Source organism: Zootoca vivipara, chromosome 7 (genome assembly GCF_965207765.1).
Source record: "Zootoca vivipara chromosome 7, rZooViv2.hap1.1, whole genome shotgun sequence".
Lineage (NCBI taxonomy): Eukaryota > Metazoa > Chordata > Lepidosauria > Squamata > Lacertidae > Zootoca > Zootoca vivipara.
In genome coordinates this window covers 62092660-62109399 of record NC_142590.1, presented here as the reverse complement: position 1 = coordinate 62109399, position 16740 = coordinate 62092660, and the positions used below count along the sequence as shown (strand labels likewise).

Genomic DNA, 16740 nt, shown 5'->3' with positions numbered 1-16740 from the left:
AGAGAATTCAGGCAAGCCAGTCTCAGTAGCTTTCATGAGCGGCTTTCTGTTTAGACTAATCTTTAACAAGGCACTAATTTTCAGGCAAACAACAAGAACTACCACCTCAGAAGAGGGCCACAAATCAGAGAGAGATCTCAATATGAAGGCTGGGCCAGAGCAACTCCCTCTAGTATTTTCAGCGGCATATGAACAAAACAAAACAAAAGCTGATACAGACATATTCTGATTTATAGAAAGGAGATTTAAATAGAACAACAGAAATAATAAGGTACAACAAGCAAGCAGGAAACTGCCACCTGGACTGTCCAATTAAAGCTTCTGGAGGGCAAAGAAAAGCAAGAAGAAAAATATGTTTTACATTCTTGTTAAATTAACCGAACCCTATGGGATTATTATTATTATTATTATTCTTACTGCAGTGCCTGGCCTTAGAGTTATCATGAGTGCTTGCTCACTGCCTCATTTGGGCAGTCAGTTTAAGATCTTTCTGGGCTGCCATTCTGAAAAGGGAGCCATCTATGAAATGGCAGGGCTGCCGGGGTGATGCCAATTTGATTTCTAATCTCTAAGGCAGTATGGAAATGTAGAAGGGGGTGCCAGCTGCAAACCCAGTATTTTTTTATGTTTTCAAGCATAAGGTTCCCCCCCCCAAAAAAAAAAGATTCCAATTTTAAGTGAGGTGTAAAAAAGAAAGAAATTGGCAAGTCCTCCCCTCCCCAAATGCAGGCAATTTCTGCATTAAAAATGTTTCATGTATCAGGAAGTCCAGTCTACTCTGTTCTTGCTGGTTTTCTAAGGAGCTGGACATGCTACGTGCATGAGTAGGCAGCTGAGTCGTATCTGCAGGGAGGCAATGGTGCATGCATTTGATGCGCTGTCCACCAGAGCTCTAGGCCTTTCTCAGACTTCGGTCTTCTTCTTCATCTCCATGCGGTAAATAAGCTGATAGCCATCATCCCAAGCATAGATCTGCCTCTCTTTGGGGTTGTACTTCATGCTGGAGTGAGAGCCGTATCGCTTGGGGAAGTAGACTAAGGCAGCATCTTCAGTCGCCATTGAGCCACTGACATCAAAGACACACTGGATGCGAGATCGGCTGGGCAGTCGCGTGTTGTACACCACATAGAGCGCACCACAGATGACAAAAGCGCTCTCTGCATTCTCCCGGGGACATGGTGTGTCCCACATTTGCTCAATGTCCAGGGTTTCAGGGTCTAGCTTGGCCAATTCAATGTTTCTTTCATTCTCTTGTGTGGCGTAAATAGCCCAGATCCCTTCCTCGTCGGCCACCAGATCAATGTAGTTATAGGATGAAAGGCCAAAGACAGGGATCTGCTCCTCGGCAGGGAAAACTGAACTATCCACAATAGTCTTGTTGGCCAGGCTAAACTTGATGACCTGGAAAGTGCCGTGTCTTCGGATATAATAAAGATGGCCCCCATATACCAAGTGTCCAGTGCCGACCCATGGATAGGGTAGCTTGATGCGTGCAGCCTTTCGTGTAGCAGAGAAGAGCGTAAACTCTCTCATTCTGGGGAAGACATACACGGTGTCGTTGCTAGTGCCATCAAACACATAGATCTTCTCTGAAGTTCCCACTGGGTCTTTGGTCCAGAGTCCAGCAGTGCTGCCAAACCGCTTTAGGATTTTCATGGCTTTCACCTGGGACACAGTGTCACTGCAATCTACAAAGAATAGTCATAGGATAGTTACAGTGTGCTTTGCTCTCATTCTCAAATCTATAGCACAAAACTGCAAAGGAATCGTTAAAACAGTGTGCAGACATGTGAGCAAATCACAAATTCCAGAATATCTTCCCTGTTCAGAACCTGATGCCTTAATTCCTACTGCTCCCACCCCTTGCTAAATCTGAGACTCTTGGGACTGGTTTAAAATTGCCTTTCCATTCGGTTGTATTGTGAACAAGGTTGGTGCCTGAAAAAGCAGTGTGTGCATAAAATACATACATACACACATAAAATATATACCACTACCCGTCCTCTTTGAGATTTTCCTGCAGACATCTGGTTGACAAATAGTGCTAGATAAGACCAACAACCTATCTTCAAAAGGTCTCTTGCATTGTGAAAATTGCAACTCCTAAAGTGGTAGAGGCATTTGTATTCGCATTATACTCACAGAAAGAATTAAACATGTGGAAGATATTCTCCCAATCCTGCTAATTCTGCACTTTTCTCTGCATGGTCCTCTCTCATGAAAGGGAACCCAATAGATCTTGCCTCCTGCTCCTCCCCACCCACCCACCCAAAAATATGCACTTTTTGGTGGACCAGGGGAACTGCCCTTGAAGTCTCAAATCACTGTTGAATTGAGGCTAGACTTGCTTGCTTAAAAAGCAGCCTAAACAAGACTTGGCCTTTTAGTACTAATATAGCAAGCTGTTCCTGATTTATTTCTGGCAAACTGAATTGATTCTCTCCTGGCTTTGCCTTCTCTACTACATTGTGCAGCTTAGCTCTAGCAACAAAGCTTTCATTACTATCTGTCTTGCAAGTCACTTATTTCAATAGCTGATTCTGCAGCAGAGCATACAGTTTCCATTGCCCATCACTTAAAACACTGAAGGTTGGGACTGAATAGCCTCCTTGACCAATTCTCCTCAAGGGCTAAATTGCAGGGAGAAGGTGCTTGGAAGTTGGGCGTATATTACATAGCTGTGCAGAGTTTCACAGCTGCTCCTTTCCTGAAAAGGGATCATCACTGCATGGATGAATTATAGGTCTATCAATGGCAATCTTCTATGGCAGCAGCGTCCATATTCAGAGGTTGCATACTGCTCATTCCCAGATGTTGGAGGAACAAGGATGGCTCGCTCTATCTTGCTCTGTTTGCTTGCTTTGCAGATGCAGATAAATACTGCTATCAATGCATACTTGAACCAAGAACATTTGTTTAGAAATTTATATTTTGTGGGAATCATGTCCCCAGAAATGTATTTATATACTGTACATGTTTTCATGCAGATGATGTGAGGAATCATAGATTAATGCAGAAAGGGGTTAGAACAGATATGCAACTGACATGGATGAGAAATTTACAACTAATTCATGTCAAATTTATCTGTGCAATGGTGAGTGCATCTTAGCAGACTTTAATCTTGAACAAAAGGATCAAAAACAGCAAAGCACTGCAGCATGAAAACAGTCAGATGTGAGGAGACACTTGAAGAGCTAGCAACATTTCTGTGGCAAACTGACTTTCTGGAATATGGTCTGATATGTCTCCAGGGCACACAACATTGGAGTCTGTTCCAGCAGCGGAAGAAATATACTCTCCCAGCTTCCCCGATCACTAGCCCAAATGGAAAAGCCTTTCACAAGGAAGTCAGATTTGTGAAAAGCATTGGAGGAATCACATGACTCAAAAAACATTATGCCTGGGAGAATTGCTCACTTGCAATGGCTGGGATGTATTTTAGATACCGCAGCTGCAATCTTGCTCACAGTCTGCTTAAATCTGATTGAAGCCAATGGGACTTCAGCAGCCTAACTGTGTGCAGGATTCTAACCTGCTATGTCACAACCTTACTTGTTAAAGTAAGCTAGTCCCTTATTTCATGGGAAGTAGCTGCTGCACATATATTGCAAAATATGTTCCTTTCTATGTCAGGGCTAATACCGTACATTGTCCCAACATTCAATCTATAATATTTTCCATCCAACCAACCCAACTGCTCTGCCATTGCTATTGAAATTCCTGTGTAGACTGTAGTTGCACCGATGTCACAAATCCCTATTGGACAGTGCCTGTGACATTGTTTAATAATGAATTAGCCTGCTCTAGCCTGCTCCACTCCCTACATCATTTGGCAAGCATTAAATGTTCATTTGTTGTTGTTGTTGTTGTTGTTGTTGTTGTTTTAAAAAATATTTAAAGGCTTTGCAGTTCCTCACGATGCATATGCACTTCCCTCTCTCCCTCCCGAGGCAGCAATGCCTCCCCGTTTTGCTGCCCCTGGGACTCCTTTGCCCAAAAAAAAGGGCAGGAAAGAAATGTAATAAATAAATAAGTAAAGTTTTGCTAAACAGAAGAGTCATTTTGTGAACAAAGAGACGGCTTCTTCCTTCTCACAGAACTGTGAACAGTCTTCGCAAATTTCATGCTGCCATTTTTAATAGGCCTATCAGTTCACCGCTACTATCCAGAGGATGGGGGGGGGCATTGAAATAGGTGTCCAGCTCTAGACTGCATGTGATCTAGTCCCTTTTAAAAAGTCACATAGCAATATTGGCTGTATTCCTCTCCCCAAAACACAGCTCTCTCCTCTGCAACTAATCATGGATGTTTGTGCCATGGGGACAAAATCACTGATGGTCAATGCTGAGAGATTTGTAGAAGAGTAGCACAAAGCAAAGCAAAGCAAAGCAAAGCAGCAGCAGCAGCAGCAACAACAACAACAACAACAACAACAACAACAACCATTGAAGCCTGCCTTGCAGGATCATCTGGCCCGGTCGTTAGTATGAGTGCATGCGGTGAGGTTGTCCACTCACCTGTCATTTTGTCATACTTCTCATTCTTGCGCTTCTTGGCATTGGCAACTTGATTCTCCATTAGTTTGTCATCCACCTCCACACAGGGTGGGGCAGGATTTTGAGTTTCAAGGTAGTCCACCTCTCGCTCCAGCCGGTCCACCCGCACTGCAGTGTTTTCCACCTCTGAGCGAAGTGTCTCCCGGTCTTTCTCCACTGACTCCAGAACGGACACCACCTTGTTCTTGAAATCCCTCAGCTCAGTGGAGTAACGGCTGCTCTGATCATGCCACTGCGAGATCCGCTCCTAAGAGAAGGAGGAAAGAAGATAAGGCACCTTAGGAATGCTTTGGAATCCAGCTGCATGGGGAGCAATGCTTTGTCCAGAGGATCTGGGGGGGGGGGTGTCCACCCTTGACATGCTAAACCAGGCATAGGCAACCTTGGCTCTCCAGATGTTTTGGAACTACAACTCCCATGATCCCAAGCTAACAGGGCCAGTGGTCAGGGATCATGGGAGTTGTAGTTCCAAAACATCTGGAGAGCCAAGGTTGCCTATGCCTGTGCTATACTGTTGTTGTTGTTGTTGTTGTTGTTGTTGTTGTTGTTGTTGTTGAAATTAATATACTGTCCTTCTTTCGAGGATCACAGGGTGGTTGACAGTATTAAACAACACAAAATTAACCTACCCAACCTGGGACTCTGGTTGCCATGTAGAGAGTCCAGGTTACATTTGTCTTGACAGATTGCATGAGCATCTAAAATCAAGAATCAGGCTCTCAAAATTGTAAGCTTGGCTTAAAAGTTCTGGCGTGTTAAGATGCCTGTTCATTTTGAGATGTTCTCATCTGCCTTTTGGATTCTTAGCCATCCCTATGCACTCTGCAGTTACACTGTCAAGACTTTCTACAAACACATGCTTGTTCCTAGAGATAAGAAAACGCCATGCCTTTATTTTAGATTTAAAAAGCCTTTGTCTTGACGCTTTTATTACCCTATCCTCCCAGTCAGTGAGTGCTCTGCATCCAGCTACCAATGCTCTTGATAGCTGCTGCGGGATTATCAGATGAAGTGAGCTGATAAGCACACAGAGTGCTGTAGAACCACTGAGTTTTGAAACAAAAGATCCAATTATGTTCGAAGGAGCTGCGACATTATGGAATGAGGAACAAGGCTTTAAAGCCTGGCAAAACGTCTTCAGAATGTCTTGCATTTCCACACAGGGCAGCCCAAGAGTTCCATATCTACTACCCCAGACTCTCAAAGATCAGACCACCTGCACCTACAGGCAATAACCTTCCTTAATGGTCAACAGATAACGGACAACAGACCATTATAGTTCCTTAGCTCGAACTCCAGTTCAATAATAATTTTCAAACCTCTGCAGCTCTAGAGGAGCCCCCCTGCCCCCTGCCTCCCCCAAGTTAGGTGATAGCTGTTCTTCTGTCAAAGGTAACTGCAGAGCCAGCACCCTTAAATCCAATCTGGAATGCACTTCGCCCTGTGCTCACACCAGGCCCAGAAGAAGAAACCATTCTGCTCCCATGCCCTCACCTCTAAGACAGCGAGCCTCCTCTCCATGTACTCCATTAACTGATGCTGTTGCCCATCAATGGCATTGGCCGTGATAACCAGCAGAAGCAAGGCGTGTTGGGGAGCCATGGTTGTAGTACCTGGTGTCCTGCGCTTTGCCCGCAATCTGTGCGCTGCAGTCGAGCTCACACCATTGGAATGTTTTGACAGTTTCTCCGTAAAAAAATGGGGGAGGGAGCACAGCCTCATTTGCTGCACTTTATTAAAACCAGATGGCCATTTCTGGAGGAGAGAGGCCGCTCTATCCCATGAAGAGAACAGCTGTGAGGCTTAACTCTTTCACTGCCAGAATCATTCAAGGACCGAGGATGTGCGGCTGATCAATGCCTCTATTATGGCAATTCCACTGCCTTCCATCACCACCCATTTCAGAAGGCATTTCCCTGACCATTGTTTGATCATTCTTGGTAGCCTGTTTTAAATGTTTCTAAATCTGCCACTATATCGGCTTCTTGCTTTGGTTTCTTTTCTTGCTTTATTATATTTTTTAACTTGCAATGTTAGCCATCTTGAATTATTCCTTTTTCTGAACCAGAAAAGGGTGGGTGGGTGGGTGTGGGTGTGAAGCAGAGAGAAAGGCGTTCCAAATGAATCCCAAAGAAAGAATTAAATTCAATCTTCTAGGAAGCGTCTAGCAATTATTGCTTATGTACTAACGTCAAAGCCCTAGTTCTGTGTACTTACTTTGACAACAGCAGGCCACTTCCTCTGTCCCTTCCATTCCCCTGATCTCATTCCATTTCTTGTTGTGAAGATCACATATTGAAAGAAGCAAGAACAGAACACAGAAATCTCTCCAAAATTTTGATGCTGCAAGGATGCTGATTTCTGGAACTAGAGTGAGATGCTATAGATGGGGCAAGCCCAAATCTCTCTCTCTTACACACATCGCTAGAGATGGAAAAATCACTCAATTTTCGTTTCAGTGTCTCATTTCAGATACTGGATCTTCAGTTCTCCACATTTCTGCAGCAATTTGAGGTTTTTTTATTTAAAAAATCATTAAATTTCATCAGCATTTCTGCTGATAAGCACATTTCTGCAAGCAATTTCCCCTAATATAATGTGTTTTTGTGTGTGTGTTTTTGTGCACAAAGTCTGGGTCTGAGAACGGCATCACAAAAATGTCAAAGAATGGCTGTTTTTCAGTTTGCATATTGGCTTGCTTGAGAATATGAAACAAATCAAATTTCACCCCTTTCCTAACCCTTCATTTTGCAGGATTTCACACAGTGTGCTGTTGTATGTCTCATTCTTTGGAAAATGTGTTTTTCTCACCATCCCTCACCATTTATAATTTTAGCTTCTAAGGGGTCTCATTTAACCTGTGTCCCAGGGAGCTTTGTTTGGCATTTCAAAGAAAAAAATGCCCTTGTCTAGTTTCTGGTCCCCAACTGCTAGGGACATTTCTTGACTCTCTTCTTGCTAGTGTGGAGTAGAGATGTTATAGGCTAGGGGTTCCTCCAGTGAGGAACCAATCTGAGGGGTTTCCCATTGTTTTAATAAAGCACAATTATGTCACATGAGATATTTCCAGTGAGGGGTGGCTAACAAGGAGTTCAAAAGAAATACAGTTCTTATTGAATGTCACAGTTATATGAACACGTCTTCAACCAGGGTCTGTGCCCTACAAGAACGCCCAAAGACAAAAATATTTTGCAGTACTGGTGAGAAGTCATATTGGGCTTTATTTTTGTGCAGCCCTTTTGCTGCTTTCTTACCTTACCATATCCCAGATTATCCTATTACATTCCTTACATTTTGAACTACATTCCCAAGTACAAAATAAATGCACATAGTGTCATTTATGAAGGGTGCCTGGGTACACAAATCTTGTCTTTCGCATGCTAACTAATCCTGAGCAACAACTGGGAAAGTATTGGTCTCCAGCCACATATAATTTGCAGGTGTCATCCACAATTTATACATATAGACATAGTTAATAAGTGATGTCATTGCACATAAATTTTATATAGAGGAATCAGGTCCCAAGTACATAGCGTATCAAGTGGCAAAACTCTTGAGTGCGCTGATTTGACATAAGCAGCAAATTCTAAACATTGGCTCAAACAATATGACAGGACCCACACATTTATGACAGAACAAAGATCTTCTTGGTACTCATCCTTGGGAAGTCAATGCAGTGGTGATAACTCAACAGGACCATTTTAGGCCAGGGGTCACCAACCTAAGGCCCATGGGCCGGAAGCAGCCCACAGAGGTCGTTTGACTGGCCCACAAGTCGCCCCCCCAACTGAGCTGCCCACTCGCACGCTGCGCTAAACCAGCGCAGTGCGGGACTCGCTTCCGCGACGCCAGAAATCGCGTCTGCACACACACAGAAGCTGAAAATCACAGGTGCACGCGCGATCCGGCCCACAGAGGGATCTCTGCAGGACTGATCTGGCCCAGGCAAAATAAACCTTGCTGACCCCTGATTTAGGCCATCAATGTGGTTCAAAGTCTTGAGTTTCAAGCAAGTAGGACTATTGCATGCAAATTTTATGGAATAATGGAGTAAAAGAAGTAATGAGTACTGGTTGATGAAGTGATTACGGGAAAGACAGAAGGCCCAGGCATTCATTCATTCATTCATTCATTCATTCATTTATTCACTGCAGTCTTTAATACTACCTGGGCTACTTGAGAACACTCAACAGCTGTTTGACAGATTCAGTTGTCTCACCTGCAGAACATGCCTCCTCTTCCTTTGAAATGCCAGAAGTGCCGGTCTTTACCCACTTGGATGCTCTAGAATGGTCAGAATGTGTTTTCATAGGGAATGGACCTCTGTTCTCATTCAGACATGGGACACAAGGCAAGGTTTCCCATCTTGCTCTAAGGCATGGGTAGGCAAACTAAGGCCCGGGGGCCAGATATGGCCCAAGTGCCTTCTAAATCCAGCCCACAGACAGTCCGGGAATCAGCGTGTTTTTATATGAGTAAAATGTGTCCTTTTATTTAAAATGCATCTCTGGCTTATTGTGGGACATAGGAATTCATTCATTTCCCCCCAAAAAATATAGTCCAGCCCCGCCACAAGGTCTGAGGGACAGTAGACCGGCCCCCTGCTGAAAAAGTTTGCTGACCCCTGCTCTAAGGTTTGTGGCCAGATTAGTTTATGGTCCCTGCCATGTTGCAACGCTAGAGTAGTTTTCAAACAGAGGTTCCTAGAGTTTATCTGTCATTTTTTTTTATCTGTCATAAACTTCCCTGGTGCCTGCCTGCAATATGTAAATGCAAGGGTATAATCTTGGTAACTTTAATAGCTTTAATAGGATACCCTACTAGAATAGGCACCCTATTTATTCCCATGATTATCCAACAGACCCAGCACCAGGTATAGTGGTGTTCCGTAGAATATGGCTCAAAATCCTCTGTTAAATTGTTCCATAAAAGTCTGGTTAATATTGAGCATGTTATCTGAAAGTAGAAAATCTGAAAAAACCCTGCTGCCCCCCTACCCCACCCCCCCACCGCAAAATCCTTTTTGCTCAAAGAAAGAGCATCACTGAAAACCAAGTTTGGGTTTTGAACCGTTTTCTGGATTCCTTGGTCCTATTCTTTATTTTATTTTATTCTTTTCCTTGTTGCATTTATCCCACATTTTTCTCCAGGAGCTCAAGGTGACTACATGGTTCTTCCCACTTCTCCTTTAATCCCCACAAACTGGGGAAAAAATGAGATTTGAACCATTATAATTGAGATTAAGACCACTAACATTAACTGACATTGAAACAGTAACCAATGGAAAGAGGCCCGGAAACGTTTGAGTTCAAATGCATTACATTTGATTAAAGTGGTTTTTTAAAAAAAAAAAAAACCCTCACTGACAAAGACAGTTAGAAATGAGCCACTGCTTGCCTGTACTAGCAAAGCAATCAGGTCTACAGCAAATCTCGCAATAGATCAATATCTCTCTGACAGTCTAGTAGTGTTATTGTAGAATGCAAATAGCTTCTGATTAATTTCAGGAAAGAACAAATTCCCTTTTTCTAGAGCTTCAAGGTCACGTGCCCTGCTATTGGACAGGCTAGAATGGCACACAATGCAACTGATTTGCCTGCCCAAGACAGAAGTCAGGGCTCTGCACCAGATCAGATCAGTGGCCCATCTAGCTCTGTATTGTCTGCACTAACTGGCACCAGCTCCTGTCCTGTTTCCAGTTGCCCCTGGAGATGCCAGGAACTGATCCTGGATTTTCTACATGTGATGCATCTGCTGAGCTACAACCCTCCCTGCGAGAAGAGAAATGAAATGGCAGGTTTGTTTATGTAGATCAATGTTTCTCAACCTTTTTTGGGCCACGGCACACTTGTTCCGTGAAAAAAATCACGAGGCACACCACCATTAAAAAAGTTTAAAAATTTAACTCTGTGCCGCCCTATATTATAATTATGACTGTAAGAAACACTTGCCAAATATCGCTATCCAGCGGGTCAGTGCTGCGTATTGGCGGCTACCAGGCTCGTTTGCACTGAGCTTTGGGAAAGAGGAGGAGAAATATTGCTTTCCGGCGGGTTAGCGTTGCTTATTGGCGGCTGCCAGGCACGTGACAATGCAAATCGCCCTTCTCGTCGCCGCACGTCGCGGCACACCAGCCAGTGTCTCGCAGCACACTAGTGTGCCGCGGAACAGCAGTTGAGAAACGCTGATGTAGATAACTCTACCCACACTATTACCCTTACCATCAACCCATCATCACAAGGATAGCATTGCATTTGATTTCCAAATGTTCATCTTTGGTAGGGTAAAAAGAAGGGGAAAGTAGTATATCCAGTATGTCAGGAGTATGGGCCGTGACACAGTATTTCTTTCTAGGCTGTGCTACAAAATCTGTGTGTAAAATGTAACATGAAATGAGCTAGGGATTCATTGGTTCCCCCACCAGCAATACCAAACCACTGCTGCTCTTTTTGGCACGCATTTATTTTGCCATGATGGGTCACTTGCCTTTAGGTAAAGGTACCCCGACCATTAGGTCAAGGCTGTGGATGACTCTGGAGTTGCGGCGCTCATCTCGCTCTATAGGCCGAGGGAGCCGGCGTTTGTCCGCAGACAGCTTCCGGGTCATGTGGCCAGCATGACTAAGCAGCTTCTGGCGAACCAGAGCAGCGCATGGAGACGCCGTTTACCTTCCCGCCGGAGTGGTACCTATTTATCTACTTGCACTTTGATGTGCTTTCGAACTGCTAGGTGGGCAGGAGCTGGGACCGAGCAACGGGAGCTCACCCCGTCGCGGGGATTTGAACCGCCGACCTTTTGATCGGCAAGCCCTAGGCTCAGTGGTTTAGATCACAACGCCACCCTTTAAAGCAACATTATTGGGCAGCCAATATTGTGCACTTCAGCTGTTTTAGCATTCCAGCTTCCAATCTTCCTGTTGGTTGGCTATGGTGAGTTGTTTTCCAACAGCTTCTGGAGGCCACCATGTTGGCTACCCAAGTAAACAAAACAGCTCTACATTTTTCTACCTCTTTGGCTTTTCTGTAAGATAGCTTTTACTCAAAGGCTTATGGTGCCACCTAGAGGCTGCACGAAAATCATTTCAATATTATGCCATCTAAATACAGTAAATGCAAACTTTAGCAGAGAGGCTCTGTAACATGCTATGAGGACACGATTACTTTTCTTTAGATAGTCTTGCCTCTTTTCTAGCATCTGAAAAGGACCTTTATTTGTGGTGTGTTTTTTCTTTTCTAAATCTACTGAATAAGGTAGTCACTTCCATATCTCCATAACAGAGGGAATGCATCACCAAAAATGACAAACAATGAAATGAAATGTTCATATGCTAATTTATATATAAAGATGCAAATTTAGAAACGAGTAGAATCAATTTTGGGTTTTGATCTTGCAATTTTATGCTGTGAACTGGCCTGAGATGTACGAGTATAGAGTGGTATGCAAATTTAATAAATAAAACAAATAAAAAATGAAATAAATTGAAATACATCTCACATCCTAGTGGGATGGCCATGACCAGGTGGCCGGTATGACTTCTCAGTCTGCTGCCCAGGTACTAACTGCTGAAAGCAACTTCTAGGCCCCTGCTCTTCCTTGTATGATCCTTTATCTTCAAACCAAACTCACTTCAGATAATCCTTCAAACAGGTGCCCTCAAATACAGAACAGTCTTATGTAAAGTAGGCCAGCTTAGCACTAAAGCAGTGCTGGCTAGCCTTATGACAGGTAGATATAATTAGGTAAGCAAGGCTTAATTTGAGCCAGGGCTCCAGACTTCAAACCAAATTTCAGTGTTAGTAATAATAATAATACTGTATAATAAATTTTATTTATACCCCGCCCTCCCCAGCCAAGGCCGGGCTGAGGGCGACTAACACTAGATATAAAACAACTGATTAAAATACAACTTAAGAACAAGATTAAATACATTAAAATTAAAATGCAGCCTCATACGGAAGGAAAAAGAAAAGGGGGGAAATGGGGGAGGGGATAAAGTTGGCTCCAGGCCAAATGCCAGGCAGAACAACTCTGTTTTACAGGCCCTGTGGAAAGAAACCATGTCCTGCAGGGCCCTGGTCTCAGGAGACAAGAGTACCCAACCACCAGGTCGGGGCCAGTGTTGAGAAGGCCCTGGTTCTAGTAGAGGCTACTGTAATCTGATTTCCTTTGGGCTCGGGACCTCTAAGGTATTACTGTTTATGGACCTTAAGGTCCCATAAGTAAAAGGGTCCTAGGCTGTAACGGGCTTTAAAGGTCAAAACCAGCAGCTTAAATCTGACCCTGTACTCCACTGGGAGCCAGTGCAGCTGGAAAAGCACTGAGTGAATATGCTCCCATGGCAGGGGCCCCGTGAGGAGCCTCGCTGCAGCATTCTGCACCCGCTGGAGTTTCTGGGACAGCTTCAAGGGCAGCCCCACATAGAGCGAATTATTAGGGCACTTGCATGCATCTGCCGGACAAGGCACCTCCTGCAAACACTTTTTCTTTACACTGCTGTGACAGTTCTCCACAGACTGAATATAGAAGCTCAAGAGATAATACACTAGAAACTAGTTACAGGTAGGTAGCCGTGTTGGTCTGAGTCGAAGCAAAATAAAAAAATTCCTTCAGTAGCACCTTAAAGACCAACTAAGTTTATATTTTGGTATGAGCTTTTGTGTGCATGCACACTTCTTCAGATACACTAGAAACAGAAGTGTCAGACCCTATATATATACAGAGGGTGGAGGGGGTGGGTGGGAATGGGAGATGGGCTGATGGGAGTGGTAAACCTGTAGATGGGTGTTAATGGCTGCTGATGGCTGCAATTAGTCCTGGGCTGAGGTGCTAAAGAAAGCTTGATCATGCATAATGAGATAAGAATCCGATATCTCTATTCATCCCAGGTGCTTCCATGGTTTTAAGCTTGGTAATGATTTCCAATTCAGCAACTTCCCTTTCCAGTCTGTTCCTGAAATTTCTCTGTAATAAAACAGCTGCTTTGAGATCTTGTATAGAATGTCCTGGGAGATTGAAGTGTTCTCCTACTGGTTTTTCAGTCTTATGGTTCCTGATGTCAGATTTATGTCCATTTATCCTTTGGCGTAGGGTTTGGCCTGTTTGTCCAATATAGAGAGCTGAAGGGCACCGTTGGCATTTGATGGCATACACAATGTTAGAAGATGAGCAATTAAATAGTCCTGAGATGGTATGTTGGATGTTGTTGGGGCCAGTAATGATGTTGTCCGGGTGTATGTGGCAGCAAAGTTGGCATCTGGGTTTATTGCAGGCTCTGGTACCAGTGTCCATGTTAAGTCTGGTGGTTGTATTATTGTGGGTGAGGAGTTGTTTAAGATTGGGTGGCTGTCTGTAGGCAATGAAAGGTCTTCCTCCCAGAGCTTGAGAAAGGGAGCTGTCATTGTCCAGGAGAGGCTGTAGATCTCTGATGATGCGTTGTACTGTTTTAACTTGGGAGCTGTATGTGATGACTAGTGGTGTTCTGTTATTTTCTTTTTTGGGTCTGTCTTGCACTAGAAACTGTTCCATTAGCTGAAATCTTAATGAGGAACATAGCATTCTTCCAGCTAGGTTAACGCGTCCCAGGTAACATGGTTTACCCATCTTCAGCATTTTTCTCAAGATCTCATATGCATTGAACACCAGTCTGTTTCAAAAACTGGTGCAACATTGTGAAATTTGGAGCTGTATTACACAAGCTTTTGGAGTCCCGTCCACCCCCTGCCCATCCCACCCCCCACCTAACAGGAAATTATGGTACTTCTGAGAATGAGCAGAGAGGGGCAGGGTTGACCAGACATTGTGGTTTCCAGATCTGGTCCCCATTTCCTTTCATTATATGTAGTGGAAACCAATTTGATAAAGGATTAGAGCAGGTGGGGCCAAAGCCATGCCCTCCAAATGTTGCTGGACTACAGTTCCCATAATCCCTGACCACTAACCTTGGTGGCTGATGGGAGTTGGGAGTTCAGCAACGTTCAGAGGGCACCACATAGGCTACTTCTAGAGCACAGGAATGTCCAGTTTTGGGAAGGGGGGCAGGGGAGCTTGTGCAAGTAATTGCTTCTAATGTAAACATTTGTTCATACACCTCCATAAAGAACAGCGCACATTCACAAGAACACAAACACACAAATGGTAATTTCCAGATTATTCAGTATACAGTGGTACCTCGGTTTATGAACACAATTGGTTCCGGAAGTCTATTCATAAACTGAAGCATTCATAAACTGAAGCGAACTTTCCCATTGAAAGTAATGGAAAGTGGATTAATCTGTTCCAGACGGTCCGCGGAGTACTTAAACTGAAGCGTTCATAAACTGAACTTTCCCATTGAAAGTAATGGAAAGTGGATTAATCCGTTCCAGACGCGTCCGCGGAGTACTCAACCTGAAGCGTACTTAACCCGAAGCATGGGTGTAATTGGTTCCGTAAGTCTGTTCATAAACTGAAGCGTTCATAAACTGAAGCGAACTTTCCCATTGGAAGTAATGGAAAGTGAATTAATCCGTTCCAGATGGGTCCGCGGCGTTCGTAAACCGAAAATTCGTAAACCGAGGTGTTCATAAACCAAGGTTCCACTGTAATGCTCAGAAAAGCTAGGGTTGTCATATGTCCGGAATTTCCCAGGCATAGCTAGTATTCAGCCCTCTTAAACAGCACCCGGGTGGAAATTGCTGAAATGTCCAGGAAATTCTGGCAGCCCATGTCGGAAGTGTAGATTTTGGTGAATTTCATTAAAAGTAGCTCAAAAACTCTTTTTCAAGAGATTTTGCAAAAAAGAAAAGCTCAACAAGGTTTCATAGACCTGATATTTACAGCAAAGTACCCCAAAGTTCGCCAACCCAAATACGCAACAAGGACTTTTTAAGTATTTGCTGTTTTCACAACTTTGGTGTTTGCCTAGCCTACCTCTCAGGGCTGTTGTGAAGATAAAAGGGGAAAGGGAATACTGGATGGAATCCAATGTTGAGTGTGTGACAAATACCCCACCTGGACAAATGTTTCAGCTTGCCAGACACAATAGTCCCCATTTCTCCCCGCCCCCAAAACCACTGCAAGCTGCTGGAGTTATAAGGTATTTTATTGTTCTTGCCAATTCATTTTGCATGCATATTTTTGTATTGTTGTGTTTAATGATTACCCACTCCTCACTTGCAGGTGCTTGGGCAAGTTACCAACATTTAAAGGTCAATGTTAAAACAGTCTGTCACAGGAATAGAGCGGGTCCTGAAAACCACACCTTTCAGATGTTGAATCCCAGATTAAAGATGGTTACTGTTAATAAATAACAGCTCAGTAATGACAAGCAGACCAGTGGTGATGTGCGGGTTGGGGGGAAGGGAACATAGAAAATCAAAGGGGAGGACCTGCAATAGCACCATTTTTTTTCCTCAGTAGGAAGGAAACCTCGTTTCAAGGACGTTGCTTCTGCATAAAACATACCAAAACCAGACATTTCTGTTGTGTTCTGTAAAGGGCAGCACCCTGGTGAATGAAATAATGTGGACATGAAAAAAGTGCTTTAACAAACCTACCCCAGTATCCTCCCCCATCCAGCTTCTCCTGCTCCTCTGGGAGGGACATATATGTGTGGGTCTGTGTATTCGTTCCTTCCTTCAATTCCTTAGCAACAATGATTAAATGTCCTTAGCAATGGTGATGCTGGCCGAGTGCTCAAACAGCAGCAGCAAAGAATGGGGGGGGGGCTCCTGGCCTTAACCTCCCCCCAATATTATCCCTTTTACCTTCCAGCAGCCCTGCAAACACATGCAGGGGCATGCAGAACCCACCCACAATCCCGAGACAATATTTAGGCTATCAACTATCCAGAGTACGGTATTAGCACTCTTTATTTTGGTACACAGGAACCTGCTTTGTACAGAGCCAGACCATTGGTTCATCTAGAGCAGGGGTCCCCAAACTACGGCCCCCGGGCCGGATGCGGCCCAATCGGCCTTCCAATCCGGCCCGCGACGACTCCCGCCGCCCGCTGCCGCCGCCCGCTCTCACGGCACGCGGCGCAGCGACGATCTAAAAAATCGGCAAAAAATCGCCGAAAATCCTTTGTGCGCATGCGTATGGGCCTCTCCCGACCCGGAAGAGGTCATTTCTGGTGCACTTCCGGGTCGGGGGAGGCCCATACGCATGCGCACAAGCGATTTTTGGCGATTTTTCCCCGCCCGTG

At 44.3% G+C, this 16740-nt stretch overlaps 1 protein-coding gene across 1 annotated transcript; it reads right to left on the bottom strand.

The window, feature by feature from the left end:
- Positions 1-213: 213 nt before the first annotated feature.
- On the bottom strand, positions 214-6339 carry OLFML3 (olfactomedin like 3). Its single transcript, XM_035123831.3, has 3 exons — positions 6051-6339; positions 4518-4803; positions 214-1688 (listed from the first exon to the last, which is right to left on the bottom strand). Exons 1-3 carry the CDS (start codon positions 6276-6278, stop codon positions 904-906), a joined length of 1299 nt encoding a protein of 432 aa, XP_034979722.3. The 5' UTR covers positions 6279-6339; the 3' UTR covers positions 214-903.
- Between the last annotated feature and the right edge of the window lie 10401 nt (positions 6340-16740).